The sequence below is a fragment of the Sceloporus undulatus genome, chromosome 6, assembly GCF_019175285.1.
Source record: "Sceloporus undulatus isolate JIND9_A2432 ecotype Alabama chromosome 6, SceUnd_v1.1, whole genome shotgun sequence".
Taxonomy (NCBI): Eukaryota; Metazoa; Chordata; class Lepidosauria; order Squamata; family Phrynosomatidae; genus Sceloporus; species Sceloporus undulatus.
In genome coordinates, this window is record NC_056527.1 from 11694787 (window position 1) to 11709637 (window position 14851).

The 14851-nt window shown below is 41.6% G+C and overlaps 2 protein-coding genes across 11 annotated transcripts in view; one reads left to right on the forward strand and one right to left on the reverse strand.

Annotated features, from left to right (window-relative positions):
- Window positions 1-8749, reverse strand: part of CNPY1 (canopy FGF signaling regulator 1) — a 66948-nt gene extending 58199 nt beyond the window's left edge. Inside the window, exons 1-2 of the mRNA XM_042471427.1 lie at window positions 8599-8749; window positions 7037-7110 (exon numbers count right to left, since the gene is read on the reverse strand). Of these exons, the coding sequence (XP_042327361.1) occupies window positions 7037-7110; window positions 8599-8624 (100 nt within the window). The 5' untranslated portion in view covers window positions 8625-8749. The remainder of the gene's footprint in view (window positions 1-7036; window positions 7111-8598) is intronic.
- Window positions 8750-9074: 325 nt separating this feature from the next.
- Window positions 9075-14851, forward strand: part of RBM33 (RNA binding motif protein 33) — a 125015-nt gene continuing 119238 nt past the window's right edge. For 8 of the 10 annotated variants that reach the window (XR_006104806.1, XR_006104807.1, XR_006104809.1 and 5 more), the window contains exon 1: window positions 9075-9269. Coding sequence is in view for 6 of the 10 variants with exons in the window: in XM_042477067.1 (XP_042333001.1) it covers window positions 9221-9269 (49 nt within the window). In the remaining 4 variants the exon portion in view is untranslated. The remainder of the gene's footprint in view (window positions 9270-14851) is intronic. The other 2 variants (XM_042477066.1, XM_042477071.1) reach the window with 1 other exon arrangement.

The following is a 14851-nucleotide window of genomic DNA, read 5'->3' on the forward strand; positions in this document are numbered from 1 at the left end:
CTGAAATGACAGCTTCAGTTGCCACTGATCTCAGATGTATAGAAAGTCTCTCTCTTAGTGCTTGATGGAAACACTCCTGGGGCAGGTCTATACTGACTAGAATACTTCAGGCTGGCCCTGGAGTATTCTGGCCCCAAAGCTGCCCCGAATTCATGCCCAGTCTCCTGTTTTCTCTGCAATATAGACACCGGGTGGCTGTCTACACATGTATCATGCTGTGTGCCTGGCACTGTCATTGCTGGCATGAGTCAAAGGGAGAAGTTGAGAGAAAAACTGGGACATTTCAAAGCAGCTGAGAAAGTGAGATGGCAGAGGCTTAACCCAGATTGTTCCTGCCATATCAGGACAGCAGGAAGGTATGCTGTCACTTGGAAGATATATGTGCAATGGGCCTGGGAAAGGTCCTGGTGCCCAATAGACTTGTGTGGCTCATTATTATTTATTATTTCATTTACTTAATTCCCACCTTTCTCCCAATATAGGGAGTCAAGGGGGTGCACAGCAAATTTAAAACTAATGCAATTTAAAACAATACAAGAGCAATGAAATTTATAAATATAACATTTAAAAAACAATTAAACAATTTTAAAAGTTAGAATAATTAGGCATTAAATTTTTAAATATTTTAAAAACTCTAAACAAGCTTAGAATCTGAATTTCAGTGCATTTAAAGCCCAGCCCTTGTCAGTTTGAAAAAGCCTGATGGAACAAGAATGTTTTTATCTCCTGCCAAAAGGAGACCAGAGTTGTGACCATCCAGGCCTCTCTAGGGAGGGAGATTTGGTCTCGTCTCAAATAGAAGTCTGTGATTGTGGTCATGGCTCTTGTTATTACTGACATTCATATTCTGTCTTTTCCTCCAAGGAGCTCAAGGCAGCAAGCATAGCTTTCCTTCATCCCACTTTACCCTTGCCTATAAAGTAGTTCAAGCTGAGAGAGAATGATGCACCCAAAGCCACCCAATGCATTTCACTCAAATCCTCCAAATCTCAATATGCATCTACCCTGTTGCAGAATTAATGCAGTTTGACACTGTTTTAATTGCCATGGCTCAATGCTATAGAATTCTGGGATTTGTAGTTTTGTGAAATACTTAGGCGGGTTACAAACCACCATTATAGTATGCGCGGAGCGCGTACTAGGGTTAGGGAGGTGCGGTGCTTCCACACCTCCCTAACCCTAATACGCGCTCTGCGCATAAAAAATGACGGCGGCCGTTCCAGACGGCCGCCGTCATGAGGACGTCACGGCCGCACCGCCTCTACATGGGGCGGCGCGGACGTGACGTCCTGACTCCGCGGCAGGGCACCTAGGGCGCACTTTCCGCGGACCAGGAAGGAGCTCTGTTTTGGAGCTCCTTCTTGGTTTGCGGCGGCGCTTTGCTTCCCTGGGCGCAGCCTTCAGACAGCTGCGCCCAGCGAAGCAATGGAGAAAGGGGCCAAGCGGCCCCTTTCTCCTTCTCCCCGCCGCTGCGGGGTGTCTTTGGGGCTTGAAGCCCCAGGGACACCCCTTTTCAGGCTGTGGGGAAGCGGCGTTTTGCTGCTTCCCCGCAGCCTGAAAAGCGGCGGATCAGGGCCTCAGCGGCTGCCATTCTGGCAGCTGAGGCCCCGATATACCAGGCAAAGGGGTGGGTGCAGCCCGCCCCAAATGGACGGTCTATAACCCATCTTAGTCTTCTCTGTCAGAGGGCTCTAGTGCCACAACAAACAACAAATCTCAGGATTCCATAGCATTAAGCCATGGCTGTTACAACACTATCAAACTGCATTAATTCTGTCGTGTGACAGCAGTCCTCCATTCTTATCACTCACTATACTGGTCCAGCCTCCCACTCCCCCTCAAATAGATATCCTAACAACAAAGGATGACAAGGCACCGCAGAGTTCATGACATCCAATAAAAATGTAGGACATCACCAAACAAAAGCTAAAAACACACATATAAATATAAATTCATGCTTCTTAGTCATGCTCAAAATGAAAGACATTTTGGAATTCTTCCTGGACAGAAGGCTGATGTGTAGGACATGTCCTGGAAAAGGAGGACATCTGGTCATCCGCACCTGCGCTCACATTCTTTGTAAGCCACATGGGCTTGATAGCAATTCTCTGCAATACACTGGACTTGTTTAGAACCACACCCCAGTCATGCACATCTGTTGTAGGCAATTCCCTTGCTGTGGCTCAGATGTTTCATGTTTGCTGCTGTGTCATCATCATGTATTGTTAGGAGAAAGATGGCAATTATCATATTAGGTATATATACTGCTCTTCTCCATGGTCTTTTAACAAGCCTGTCTCCGTGTTTATAGATATTGTTTCTTGAAGTATCTCCACTGCTCTTTATTTCAGGTCTTTTACCTCTTCTTTAGGGCCATATAAAATTTGTCAGAAAATGTAACAGTATGAATGAATGGAGGGGAAGCCCTAACTGGGTGATGTATAGAGAAAGGAAGAGAAAGGAGAAAGACATGTGGTGACACTGTTCATTTCATGGTTGTTTTAATGCATGGTGTAATTTTAATCACAAAGAAGAAAGAACAACTGTGCCAGAGCTTGGAAAGTTAGCTTTTAAAGAGCGATTAGTTAATTATAATTCTAGTGTCTCCCAAAGCAGTTTAGTGGCAATAGATAGATTTTTTAAAAAATTAACATTTACTATTTCATTTCTCAAAAATAACTAAAACAATTACTTTTAGTAACTTTTTAAAAATCTGAATACCAAAAGTAATTTGTATATGGCCCAAAAATGTTCCTGCCTTTCTGATCTGGAACTGGTTGTAATTCCAGGCCTCCCCAAGATTTTGGCTGCATCTATACTGCAGAATTCATGCAGGTTGACATTGCTTTAACTGCGATTGCCCAGTTCTATGGAATTCTGGGATTTGAAGTTTTGTGAGATATTTAACCTTCTCTGTCAAAGCTCTGGGGCCACAATAAACTACAAGTCCCAGGATTCAATAGGATGGAGCCATGCCAGTTAGTGTCAGACTGGATTAATTCTCCAGTGTGTCAGAAGCCTAGATAGAAAAGAGTGAAGTTATCTGTTGTTATGTTAGAATGGAAATGTAATATAGTCATGCCTTCATTATTAGGGAAAGGAAATTAATTACAAGTTAGAATGGAAATATAGCATATTCACACATTCATGATTTGGAAAAAAGAATTAATTACAAGCAACATATTGTTTTTAATGAGTTGTGAAGGGAGTAACATTATCTCTTGGTAAGTTAGCATGGATATATAACATATTCATACCTTCATGATCAGGGAAAGGGAATTAATTGCAAGTAACTTGTTATTACTAATGACTTCTGAGTTCTGAACTGTGCTCAGTGTGAACAGGTCAAAAAGCAAAGATATAAAATTACTGGGAATGATACTGAGGTAGTAGAACTCTATAATCATTAGCGCACTTTTAAAAATAATTTGACAATATGCAATCCTTTTAGTTAAATTTCTGCCATGAATGCTGTACTGTTGCTGTTGTCATTGTCTCATACCCTATACTTCTTCATAAGAGTGCATAGTGCCTAAAGCTAAAGGCAGCATCAGTTACAAGGTAATTTTGGGGAAGGATATTACATAAGACTTCTTGATATGAATGGCTACTGGGCAGAAGCCTATCTGTGGAACTTCCATTCATTTCAATGGGATTGGCATGGTTTCCAAGTAGATCATATCCATATTCTAGCAGTACCCTAATTCTACTGTATCTATTTCATCTTTCTCTTTATTTTCTGACCGAACTAATTTCCAGACAGAAACATCTGATGCTCTATAGGAGATTAACTGCATAATAAATTCATCTTTTCTAACCTAACAGATACAAACAAATGCTCATGTTTACTCCCACGGGTAACAATCAAACAGCACCATTTTATCAGCGGATGCATTAGCTGTCTCAAAGCGATTCTAGTAGGAATTGCAAGATGTTTGACTGTTTTGAGGTTGTAAAGTACAGATTCATCTGGGTAAATTCTGCTTCTGTGCTTTGTTCTTTTTGTCTATCTAAATCAATAAACTGATGCCAGATAACGATTGCATTCCTTATCAGAGAGAGCTTCAAAGGAACATGTAAATCACAGACTACAAAACTGGTTTAAAATATTCATCTCACAAGGACAGTTCCATCAGGAAACATACATATACTGTATGTTACTAGGAAAGTAGGAAGACCAGCCCTACTATTAGACAGTGTGAGGCAGATGCTTTGAGTAGCAGCTGCCTACCTAATTCTTTGCTACAAAGCCTGCCCTGCAACCTTTCTTAGGCTGCTGCCACACTACACAATTTGACACCACTTTAATTATCATAGCTGCATTTTATGGAATCTTGGAATTTGTAGTTTTGTGAGATATTTAGCCTTCTCTTTCAGAAACATCAAATCCCAGAATTCAACAGCACTGAGCCATGGCAGTTAAAGTGGTGTCAAACTGGATTATTTCTGCAGGATGCAGTTCCAGGAGCTGCATTTTGGCAGCACAGGACTAAAAAATTGCAATAGTTCTTTCCAATGTCCCAGCTAGCTGGGATAACTAATACCTAATGGAAAAGGAATCTTGCAGAACCTTTGAGACTAACTGAAATAAACAAGCTGATAGACTTGAGTCTTCTTCTTCAGATGCAGGATGTGGTTGGTACAGGGACATGCCTATATAAGCAGGTTGTGTGTGAGAATAGCAACAGAAATGCAAAACTTGTGGTTCTGGAGATGAAGTCAAATATGCTACCCAGTTCTGCTTTGGGAGGAATTGCTGAATTTTATTCAATCTAAACTGCAGAGGCTGGCCTTTAGAGTCACTGGCTTTCTACGTAAGGCACGTTTGAAATAACAATGTAGTCTAGGAAGGACAGAGAAGGGGGAATCCTTTACTGGCCAGGTGCCAAATTCCAATTTAGGAAGGGACTTAGGCTGCATTCTCATTGCAGAAATAATCCAGTTTGACACCACTTTAACTGTTATGGCTTAATGCTTTGGAATTCTGAGAGTTGTAGTTTGTTGTGGCACCAGAGCTCTGTGACAGAGAAGGCTACATGGCTCACAAAACCACAGTTCCCAGAATCCCATACCAGTGAGCCATGACAATTAAAATGGAGTCAAACTGGATTATTTCTGCAGTGCAGATGCAATCCTAAGGACGGCAGGGCTAAGGTAAAATATAATTCTTATCAAACTGGACAAACCACAGCTCCTTTATTGTCCATTGTCCAATGAAGGTTATTCAAATATAACTGAAAATCTTCTAGAAAAGTATGCACTTATCAATGATATTAAATATAGAAGTTAGAATTAGACATAATAGACTTCTACAAGAACTTTTGTATAAGATATGTATAAGAATATATCTTTTCTTTTTATGTATAGGTATGAATAATAATTTTAATCAGTTTGACTGTATACTTGGAGGGTTTTTTTGTATTTTGTATTTTATGTTAAAAACATGTAAGAAATATAAAATCTTCAATGTTAAACCATTCCATGGATAACAAGCAGGTGAACCCCACACTTGAGACAGGTAATTGGTAAAGCAATGATACGACCTATTTGAATAAAGCTGTGAGTTACACAGAACCCTGTATTCATTTTCCCCAGCAGATATTGGCCCAGCCACTGGTATCCTCTTACTTATTTTGCATCCCTCAGCCATGAAGGCAAAGACAATAATAACCAATAACTTTTTAAAAAGGTCTTTTTAATTAAAGGATTTAAACTAAGAAGGAGGCACCTATGTACCTTTTCCTTATCTTTCAGATAAAGACCTCGTGGGGTAAGCCTGACAAATCTTTATCTGAAAGATAAAGGATCCCACGATGATGGTCCTTATCGCTTAATTAAATCCTAGTACAATGTACAATGGAGTCAATAACTGGTTATTCAGGAGAGCTCCTCAAAAAAAATGTCTTATATTGGGTGAGGCAATTCTTCTGGCTCTCCTGTATTGAAGTGTGGGGTATGGGTTAGCCTCCTTGTTTGTGGAAAGGAAGAAAATAATGAAAAACAAGATTAACATAGAGAATAGCTGATATGTATCTGATGGTTTGACAAGATAATCACAGGAACCCAGGAGAAAGCTGTCTTGAGTCTACCTCAAGCCCAATAAGTTCAGGTCCCTCCTGTTTCTGCTACCATAACAGAGTCAGCAGTTGTACATGTATAGAGTTCAGCAGAAACCATCTCCACCTGAAATTATTTGAAAGTAATGGCACCTATCAAGCAGAAGCCATACAAAGTGACCATAAAATATCGAGAACAATTTATGTACAGCACATCCATTTCATCCCCTGTGACAAACTGTGTGCATTATTTGTACTACCTGTACAGTTGGACCTCTATATCCACAGAGTCAAACATCTACAACTTGAAAATACTTTTTAAAAATCCAAAAAGCAAATCTTGATTTTGTCTTTTTAGATAAGGGACATCATTTTACAGTACCATTGCATATACATAATGGGACTTGAGCATCCATGGATTTTGTTATCCACGTGGCATCCTGGTACCATACCCTGGCAGATACCAAGGGCCCACTGCATTTCCAGAATCTGAGCTCTTTGGGGCATGATGAACAGTGACCTCTATTAGCAATCTCTAGTGCTTCTTTAACACAGTGCTGGAGCAAATGCTTTGTGTGAAGGCAAAGCTTAGAAAAGTTAACATGGGACTGCATCACTCCAACAAGCATAGCAATTTAAAAATTAAAAATTAGGCGCAGGTTGGGTTCTTTTTCTGTACTAAATCCCATTTAGTAATATAAGTGGAGATGTTCATATATTTTCTAAAGGTAGATCTGAAGATTGTTCTCACAACTTTGCTCTGCAAAGAAAAAAATCAGAAAAAATATTTGGGATACTGTACTTGTGAGTGAGTAGATATTTAGCTTCTTTCAGTTTCTTGGAGTCTAGAGTCATATTTTAGGAATTAATGGGAAGTAAAACAAATGTGACAGATTGCTTTTAATCTGTGCACATTTCCAAAGGTGCATTGAAAGTGTGACGGTGAGTGAATGAGGCACTTAGACGTCTGCAAATCCTACCATCACCAGCAGTTGCTCCCATCCTCTTATACAGTGGTCCCTCCACATCCATTGAGGTTTGGGGTGAAGGACTCCTGTGGAAAAAACACCCATTATTCTCTTTACCTAAGAAGACACCTCTCTAGGAATCTCCAGGTCTTCCAGTGCAACTCTGTGGTCAAAATCTGCCAGATGTTGATCACAGAATCATGCTGGAGGACCTACAAATGGCTAGAGAAGTGTTTTCTTTAGAAACATTTGAGTTCCCCAACACAACTCTATAGCCAGCTTCTGGCAGAATTGCCCTGGAGGACCTGGAGATTCCTAGAGAGAACATATTCATCAAAACCGCAAATAATCAAATCTGCAAAAGTCAAAGCCACAAACGTGGAGGGCCAACTGAAATCCTGTACTTTGCTTTTCCTACCATATGTCTCTTCTCTTTCCTAAGTGCAAGGAATTCTGCCCTAAACCCAATTGATGGTCCAACCAAAGTAGACTCATTGCACCAATTGCTGACTGCTAGGTCAGTTCTTATGTGAGTCCCATTAAATCAACAAACTGAGTCTAACTGGGACTGGTGATTGGATTTACCCTTTTGGGATTTGTAGATCTTGATACAATAAGCGAGGAAGATCAAACATAGGTTTCACTACATAAACACTCTTTTTATTCTACAAGTCTTTGCTTCAAGCTGGACAGAAAGCTTCGTAGTTCAAAAAATTATCTGTCACTGTTGAAACATTACTTCTGTTAAGTTCGCAAGATTTAGAAAATAGATACTGTACAAGGAAATGTTTCTATAAATATCCTCAAGCATTGATCTAGTTATCTTCATTTCCACCCTTCAGTCCACAAGTGAACGAAATGTTGAATGAAATACTGCAGAATAAACCTTCTGAGGCTGCAGCCACACTGCAAAATTAATACAGTTTGACACCACTTTGACTGCCATGACTCTGTCCTGTGGAATCCTGAGATTTGTAGTTTGTTGTGGCACCAGAGCTCTCTGACAGATAAGGCTAAATGTCTCACAAAACTACAATTCCCCAAATTCCATAGCACTGAGGCATGGTAGTAAAAGCTGTATCAAACTGTGTTAACTCTGCAGCGTAGATGCAACCTGTGAAATGGCTCCTCATATTACTGTGTGGGATGGTTTACTGTAGTATTGTGGCTTTTTGCCCTTTGACTCCAGAGTTTTGAGCGTGCAAATTTTAATTCTGAATCAAGAAATTGGGAAGGACAGTTTTGGAACAGTTACTGTGGCTGCATCCGCACCGCAGAAATAATCCACTTTAACACCACTTTAACCGCCATGGCTCAAGGCTACTGAAATCTGGGAACTGTAGTGTTGTGAGACATTTTAGCCTTCTCTGTCAGAGAGCTGTGGTGCCACGACAAACTACAATTCCCAGAATCCCATAGCAAAGAACCAGACAAAGAGTTAAAGCAGTGCCAAACTGGGTTATTTCTCCAGTCTGGATGCAGCCTCACTCAAAATAGGAACAATATTCAGTGATGGAGTACATAGGATTCCAGGAAATGAAATAAAGCTTCTCAAAAGAAGCCACTGAAATTACCTCAGGGAATTATGTGTTTCTGCCATTGCCACCTTGGGCTTGATTCTTAACAATTATTATTATTTTTTAATAAAAGGCCATGCACCCACTGAGGCAGCATGAGGAGAATTAATGTTTATAGAGCAACAGAGATTAATTTGCATTGTTCAAAACAAAACACAGGCCAGAAATACGCTTTGCGCATGCGCCAAAACCCTCCCTGATAAAATTTCCTTTCCATCCCAGCTTCGGCGCATGCGCCTTTCCGCACACCATATTTCCCCCCCACTGTCGGTAGAACCATAGAGCTAGAGAGGTCTAGAGCGTTATGTTTTCCCCCTTTCCTCGGCTCCGCGCATGCGCCCAAACGTCGCTCAGCTTTCCAACAGTACAACTGCGCAGGCGCAGCAGGGGAGTAGTCCAAATCGGACAGGGAAGACGGTCCTCCAGTATCCCAGGCTGCAACGCGGTTCTAGGCCTCTCCATCCTTTCGTCTCGTCTGCCTTTTTTTGCTTTCCTCTCCTAGAGGCCGGCCGCCATGTTGTGCTAGTTTTGTGCTCGGCGGAGGCAGAGGCGGAGGCTCCAATACAGACGAGAACCAGGAGGAAGGTCTGTCGCGGGGGCCTCGGAGCTCGGCTTCGCCATGGCAGCCGCCTTGGGGGGAGGCGGAGGCGGCAGCGGAGGCGGAGCAGGTACGGAAAGGGGGTCTCCAAGCGCTCAGGGGGCGCGGCTGGATGGGTAAACCATGGCTCTTTGGGGGTCTGCGTATGTCTATATGTCTATGTATGCAGAGGCATCGCTAGGGTTGGCGTGGGACGTCTCCGGAGGAGGGCGACCAAAATGGAAACCACGAAGCCCTGTGAGGAGAGACTTCTGGAGCTGGAGAAGAGAAGGTTAAGGGGTGGCAGGATGATAGCCCTGTTTCATATTGGAAGGCGTGTCATAATAATAACAACAATAACATTTATTTATATCCCTCCTCTCCAAGCAGATGGAAGCAGCTAATAGCAGCAAAACAACGTTAAAATAATAATAATAATAATAATAATAATATTAATGAATTTGTATTTCCCGCCTTGATCCGTAGAGAGAGATTACGATTGACCAGGCGATATTGGCCACAGTAATAACTCTCCTAGCAAAATTAACCCTCGTAGGTGGTACATTAAGCAAGATTAAAAGTTAACAGTCCTTAGCTCAACATGGTCAGAATGGTTGGAGTAGAGTACAGAGACGGATAGGGCTACGTAGGCAGAGTCAGGTGGGAAGCCTCGCCGGAAGAGATCCGCCTTAACAGCTTTCTTGAAAGCATCTAAGGCGGTAATACGGCAGTCGTTCCATAATTTTGGAGCAGTTGGATTAAAGGTCCTCTGGGAAGTGGACACACTTGTCCCTCCATATTCACCAGGGTTAGGGGCACAAGACCCCACCCTCCATGAATTTGGAAAAACAGCAAATAACAAAAGCACTGTGTGTTTTCCCAAGAGGACACACCTCTCTAGGAATCCTAGGTCCTCCACTGGAACTCTGGTCAATGCCAGACAGAGACTGACCATAGAAGTGCATTGGCAAATGCCCAGTGGAGCATCCTTTCTAGGGATCTAGGTCTTTCAGTACAACTTTTAGCTAAAGTCGACCATAGAGTTGTACTGGAGGACCTAGATATCCCTAGAGAGAACGCATTACTGAAATCTCTGAATAATCAAAGCCGTAAATATGGAGGGGTGAGTGTACAGTAAAACATCGTAACCCATAAACCCTCCCATCCACAACAAAAATACATTTTAATTATAAACTAAGCAGGAGCAATTGAGGGGCAATTGATGGGAGGCCACTGAGAGGCTAGTCTGGGAAAACCTGCCGGAAGAGATAACGCCTTGACAGCCTTTTTTAAAGCATTCAAGACTAACAATATGTTGGATCTCCTCCAGCAGGCTATTCCGTAATTTAGGACAGGCAGAAGGAAAGGTCCTGTGCCAGCCTAGTTTTTGCTGTCTGAAGTAAGTTTTTACCAGAGGACCTCAGTGTGTCATATTGAGGATGGAGCAAGCTTGCTTTCTGCTGCTCCAGAGAATAGGACATGGAGCAATGGATGCAAGCTACAGGAAAAGAGACTCCACCCCAACATTAGAAGAACCTCCTGACAGTGAGAGGTATTCGAAGCAGAATATGTTAAAAGGTTAATATGAAGTTTAAAAGGTGACATGGGCCCTATACAGACAAGCCAAAATAAAGATGCTTCAGGTCACTTTGCAGGTATGGTGTTTCAATGATGCATGCATCCTAAGAGTCTGGAAGCTGCACCAAAACTGCACTCCAGTCCTTAGGACTGGAGCGTGGCTTTGGTGGGGCTTCTGGACTCTTAGGATGCATGCATCATTTAAACGGCATACAGTGGTACCCCGGGATACGAAAGCACCGCCTTACGAAATTCCCGGGATACGAAAAAAATCAATAGGAAAAAACTGTTCCGGGTTACGAAGGTTTTTTCGGGTTACGAAAAAATTTTTGGTGCTTTTCGGCGCTATTTCGCACGAAATCGCGGCTTTTCCCCATTAGCGCCTATGGCTTTTTCGGCTTACGAAGGATTTCGGGTTACGAACGCGGCGGCGGAACGAATTATTTTCGTAACCCGGGGTACCACTGTACTTCCAAAGTGACTCGAAGCAGCTTTATTTTGACCTGTCTGTATCAAGCCATGGTAACCCTGTTTAAGTATTTAAAGGGGTGTCACATTGAGGATGTGGCTGCATCACCTGGTGCGGTAACTCAGTGTGCCATCCACTGCCAATTGACTTCCTCCCATTACCACACCATAGAGAATCTCTGTTCAACTTGTATGCAGAAAATATCATAGAAAGAGCAGGTTTAGACATAGAAGAAGAAGGAGGAGTGAAGATAGAAGGAAGAAATAGCAATAATGTTGGATATGAAGATGACACCATACTACACTCAGCCCTTCTTATACACGGATTTTTTACACACGGATTCAAGCATACATGGTTTGAAAATGTTCAAAAAAAGTAAATTTCAAATATCAAACCTTGATTTTTCCATTTTTTATAAGGGACACCATTTTGCTATGTCATTATATTTACTGGGACTTGAGCATACACAGATTTTGTTATCCACAGGGGATCTTGGAACCAAACCCCAGCGTATAACAAGGGTCCACTATACTACTGTTCAATAGCAATAGCGTGTACCTTTCTATACCACTTATCAGTTAACCTAGAACTCTCTAAGTGGTTTACAATCTGTAAACCAATTGCCCCCAACAAGCTGGCTACTCATTTTACAGACCTATGAAAGGATGGAAGGCTGATTCAACTTTGGAGTCCCTGGGAATGAACTCACAATTTTGTGGCTACAGTACTGGCATTTAACCGCTGCATCACCAGGGCTCCTTGAACATAAGTCAGCAGTGTGATGTGGCAGTTAAAAATGCCAATATGATTCTAGGCAGCATGAATAGAAGTATACTGTCTAGATCAAGGGTAGTAATAGCATAAATAGTACAATTTATTCTGTTTTTGTCAGGCCTCACCTCAGATATCACATCCAGTTCTGGGCACGCTCCAGTTTCTTACTCGCAACATATATATTGTTCTCAATTGCTTAATGATTTTATAGGTGCGGTACATACCGCCATAAAGCAGCGTACCAGCGCCGATACAGTGGTGCCCCGGGTTACGAAAATAATTCGTTCCGCCGCCGCTTTCGTAACCCGAAAGGCTTCGTAAGCCGAAAAAGCCATAGGCGCTAATGGGGAAAAGCCGCGATTTGGTGCGAAATAGCGCCGAAAAGCACCAAAAATTTTTTCGTAACCCAAAAAAACATTCGTAACCCGGAACAGTTTTTTTAAATAGATTTTTTTCGTAACCCGGAAATTTCGTAAGGCGGCGCATTCGTATCCCGGGGTACCACTGTACTAGGGTTATGGACCGTGCCATGTAGTGGCAGCATTACAATGGCGGCGCCCTGTGTAGATGGGTGCCGCCATTGTGACATAAGCGCTTACAAATGCCACTGCGGCGCCATAGGAAGAACCTGGAAATACTGGGTTCTTTTTGCTCTGCAATGACGGCACACCGTTTGGGGGCTGCGCTGTCCCTGCGGAGAAAAAACAGGCGCTGGCAGGCCACCGTTCCTCAGCCGCCTGTCCTGGGCCTTAGTTTAGCATATTATAAACTGCTTTCGTATCCCATTTTTCAAACTGAAAAATGGTTTAGAAATGCTGAAATAAAGAAATAGAATGCTATGCAATTCACAACTTTACAGACAAATAGTTTATAGTTATAATTATTCTACTTTGGAAATATGCTATAGATAAACATCAAACAACATATGATATGTACTAGCATATTTTGTTTTTTCACCTGGAAACAGTAATCGGTTTTCCTTACTCTGTGGTGTTAATCAGTGTACTCTGCCTGTGATGTCAAGAATTAAATACCAGAATCCATTACAATGTTTTGTTGCCCGAGATGTTTTTTTAAATGCCCCAACAAAAAACATGCAGGTAACAACTACCCCCTACGTATCATGCAAGAATCTGCTTTCAGCTGCCATAATATTTCAGCTGCCATAATAACAAGCTGACTGAAATGGATTTAAAAATGGATTCATTGCTTTACAAAGTACAGTGGTTCCTCGGGATACGAAATACCCAGGTTACGAAATTTCCGGGATACGAAAAAATCCCATAGGAAATAATTGTTCTGGGTTACGAATGTTTTTTCGGGTTACGAAAAAAATTTTGGTGCTTTTCGGCGCTATTTCACACGGAATCGCGGCTTTTCCCCATTAGCGCCTATGGGTTTTTCGGCTTACGAAGCCTTTCGGGTTACGAAAGCGGCCGCGGAACGAATTAATTTCGTAACCCGAGGCACCACTGTAATTCCTAATCAAAGTGATCTAAAAGAAATGGAAATGAATTGTGTCCATTTATATCTTAGTTTCAACATACATGCTGTCCATCAAAATTGATGATGATGTTTATGCCCTTTCTACCTAAACGGTGTAACATCGAACATATACAGTCAAAGACAATAAAAACATAGCACTATGCATATTATATTTTAAAAACCCTTCAACATCCCATCACCCACCCCAGCAGCAGCAGCTTGATCTGGTGAATCAAAGAGGAATGTCTTCAACCTTTATGAAAATGGGTAAGATTCTCCTCCAGCCAGAGGTCCAAAGGAAGACTGTGCCACAGATGTGGAGCCAGATCTTAAAATAAAAAATAAATAAAAATTTTTATTTGTACCCCGCCCTTCCAAACGATCAGGGCGGCTAACAAAATGCACCGAAAAGTTTGAAAAGTTTGCGGTCTGAACAGAGCTGTGTGTGTTGGTGGAGCAGACAATAATCCTTGACCTGTCGATCTTAAATTCCTATATGGTGCATACCATGCTAGCTGAGCTACCAGATACTGGGGGAGACTAGTGGCATCATTAGGAGTGTGTGGACCGCATCAAGTGGCACCCTAAGTTCGGATAACACCACTGTCTCTCAAACATTTGTCTTTGGGTAGAAACGGGCTGTGGCATTCTCCTGTGTCCCTTTAAAAACCTGAAGAGATGGTGTAAGTGGGGTGAGGCTTAGTGGGAGGAGAAAGGAAAGGCCCCAGGTTTTAGATTTTTAAGAATTTTAAAGCTTTTTTTATATAAAAAATAACTTTTTAAAAAATTCTTTAAAAACATCACATTTTACCAAGCTCACTTCAGTGGAAAGGATAATGGAAACGAAGTCCCATGTGCTGTTGATGGTCCACAAACTTTATTATCTTAAGAAGCCCAATGCATTTTGGCCTTGTCAGAAATTGGCCTTCTTCTGGGGCTATTGTAAAATGAATAAAAGTACATTTATTATAACTGTGGTATTAGTTGTGGCATTGAGACCAAATTCACTTCAACCACATGAAACTAAATGTAAATGCATTTAGGTTGTGCGTACGGTATTGTAATATAAAGGTATAACTTTAGTTTTGCTAGTTCAACTGTTTTCATTACATTAAGGCAGGGGTAGGCAACCTTTTTGAGCTGGGGGCCGGGTTGCTGTCCCTCAGACAACTGGGGGGCCGAAGCCAAAAAATAAATAATTAAATAATTTTTTTAAAAAATTAAATAAATAAACCAGGACAAACGTAGGACAAAATTTTCAAATGGAAGACACTTTTTTTAAAAAAATGGAGGACACGCAAAAAAATTTGCTGATTTTAAAAAAAATGTTAATATAAATGCATGTTTCTGAGGCTTCTATAGACAAT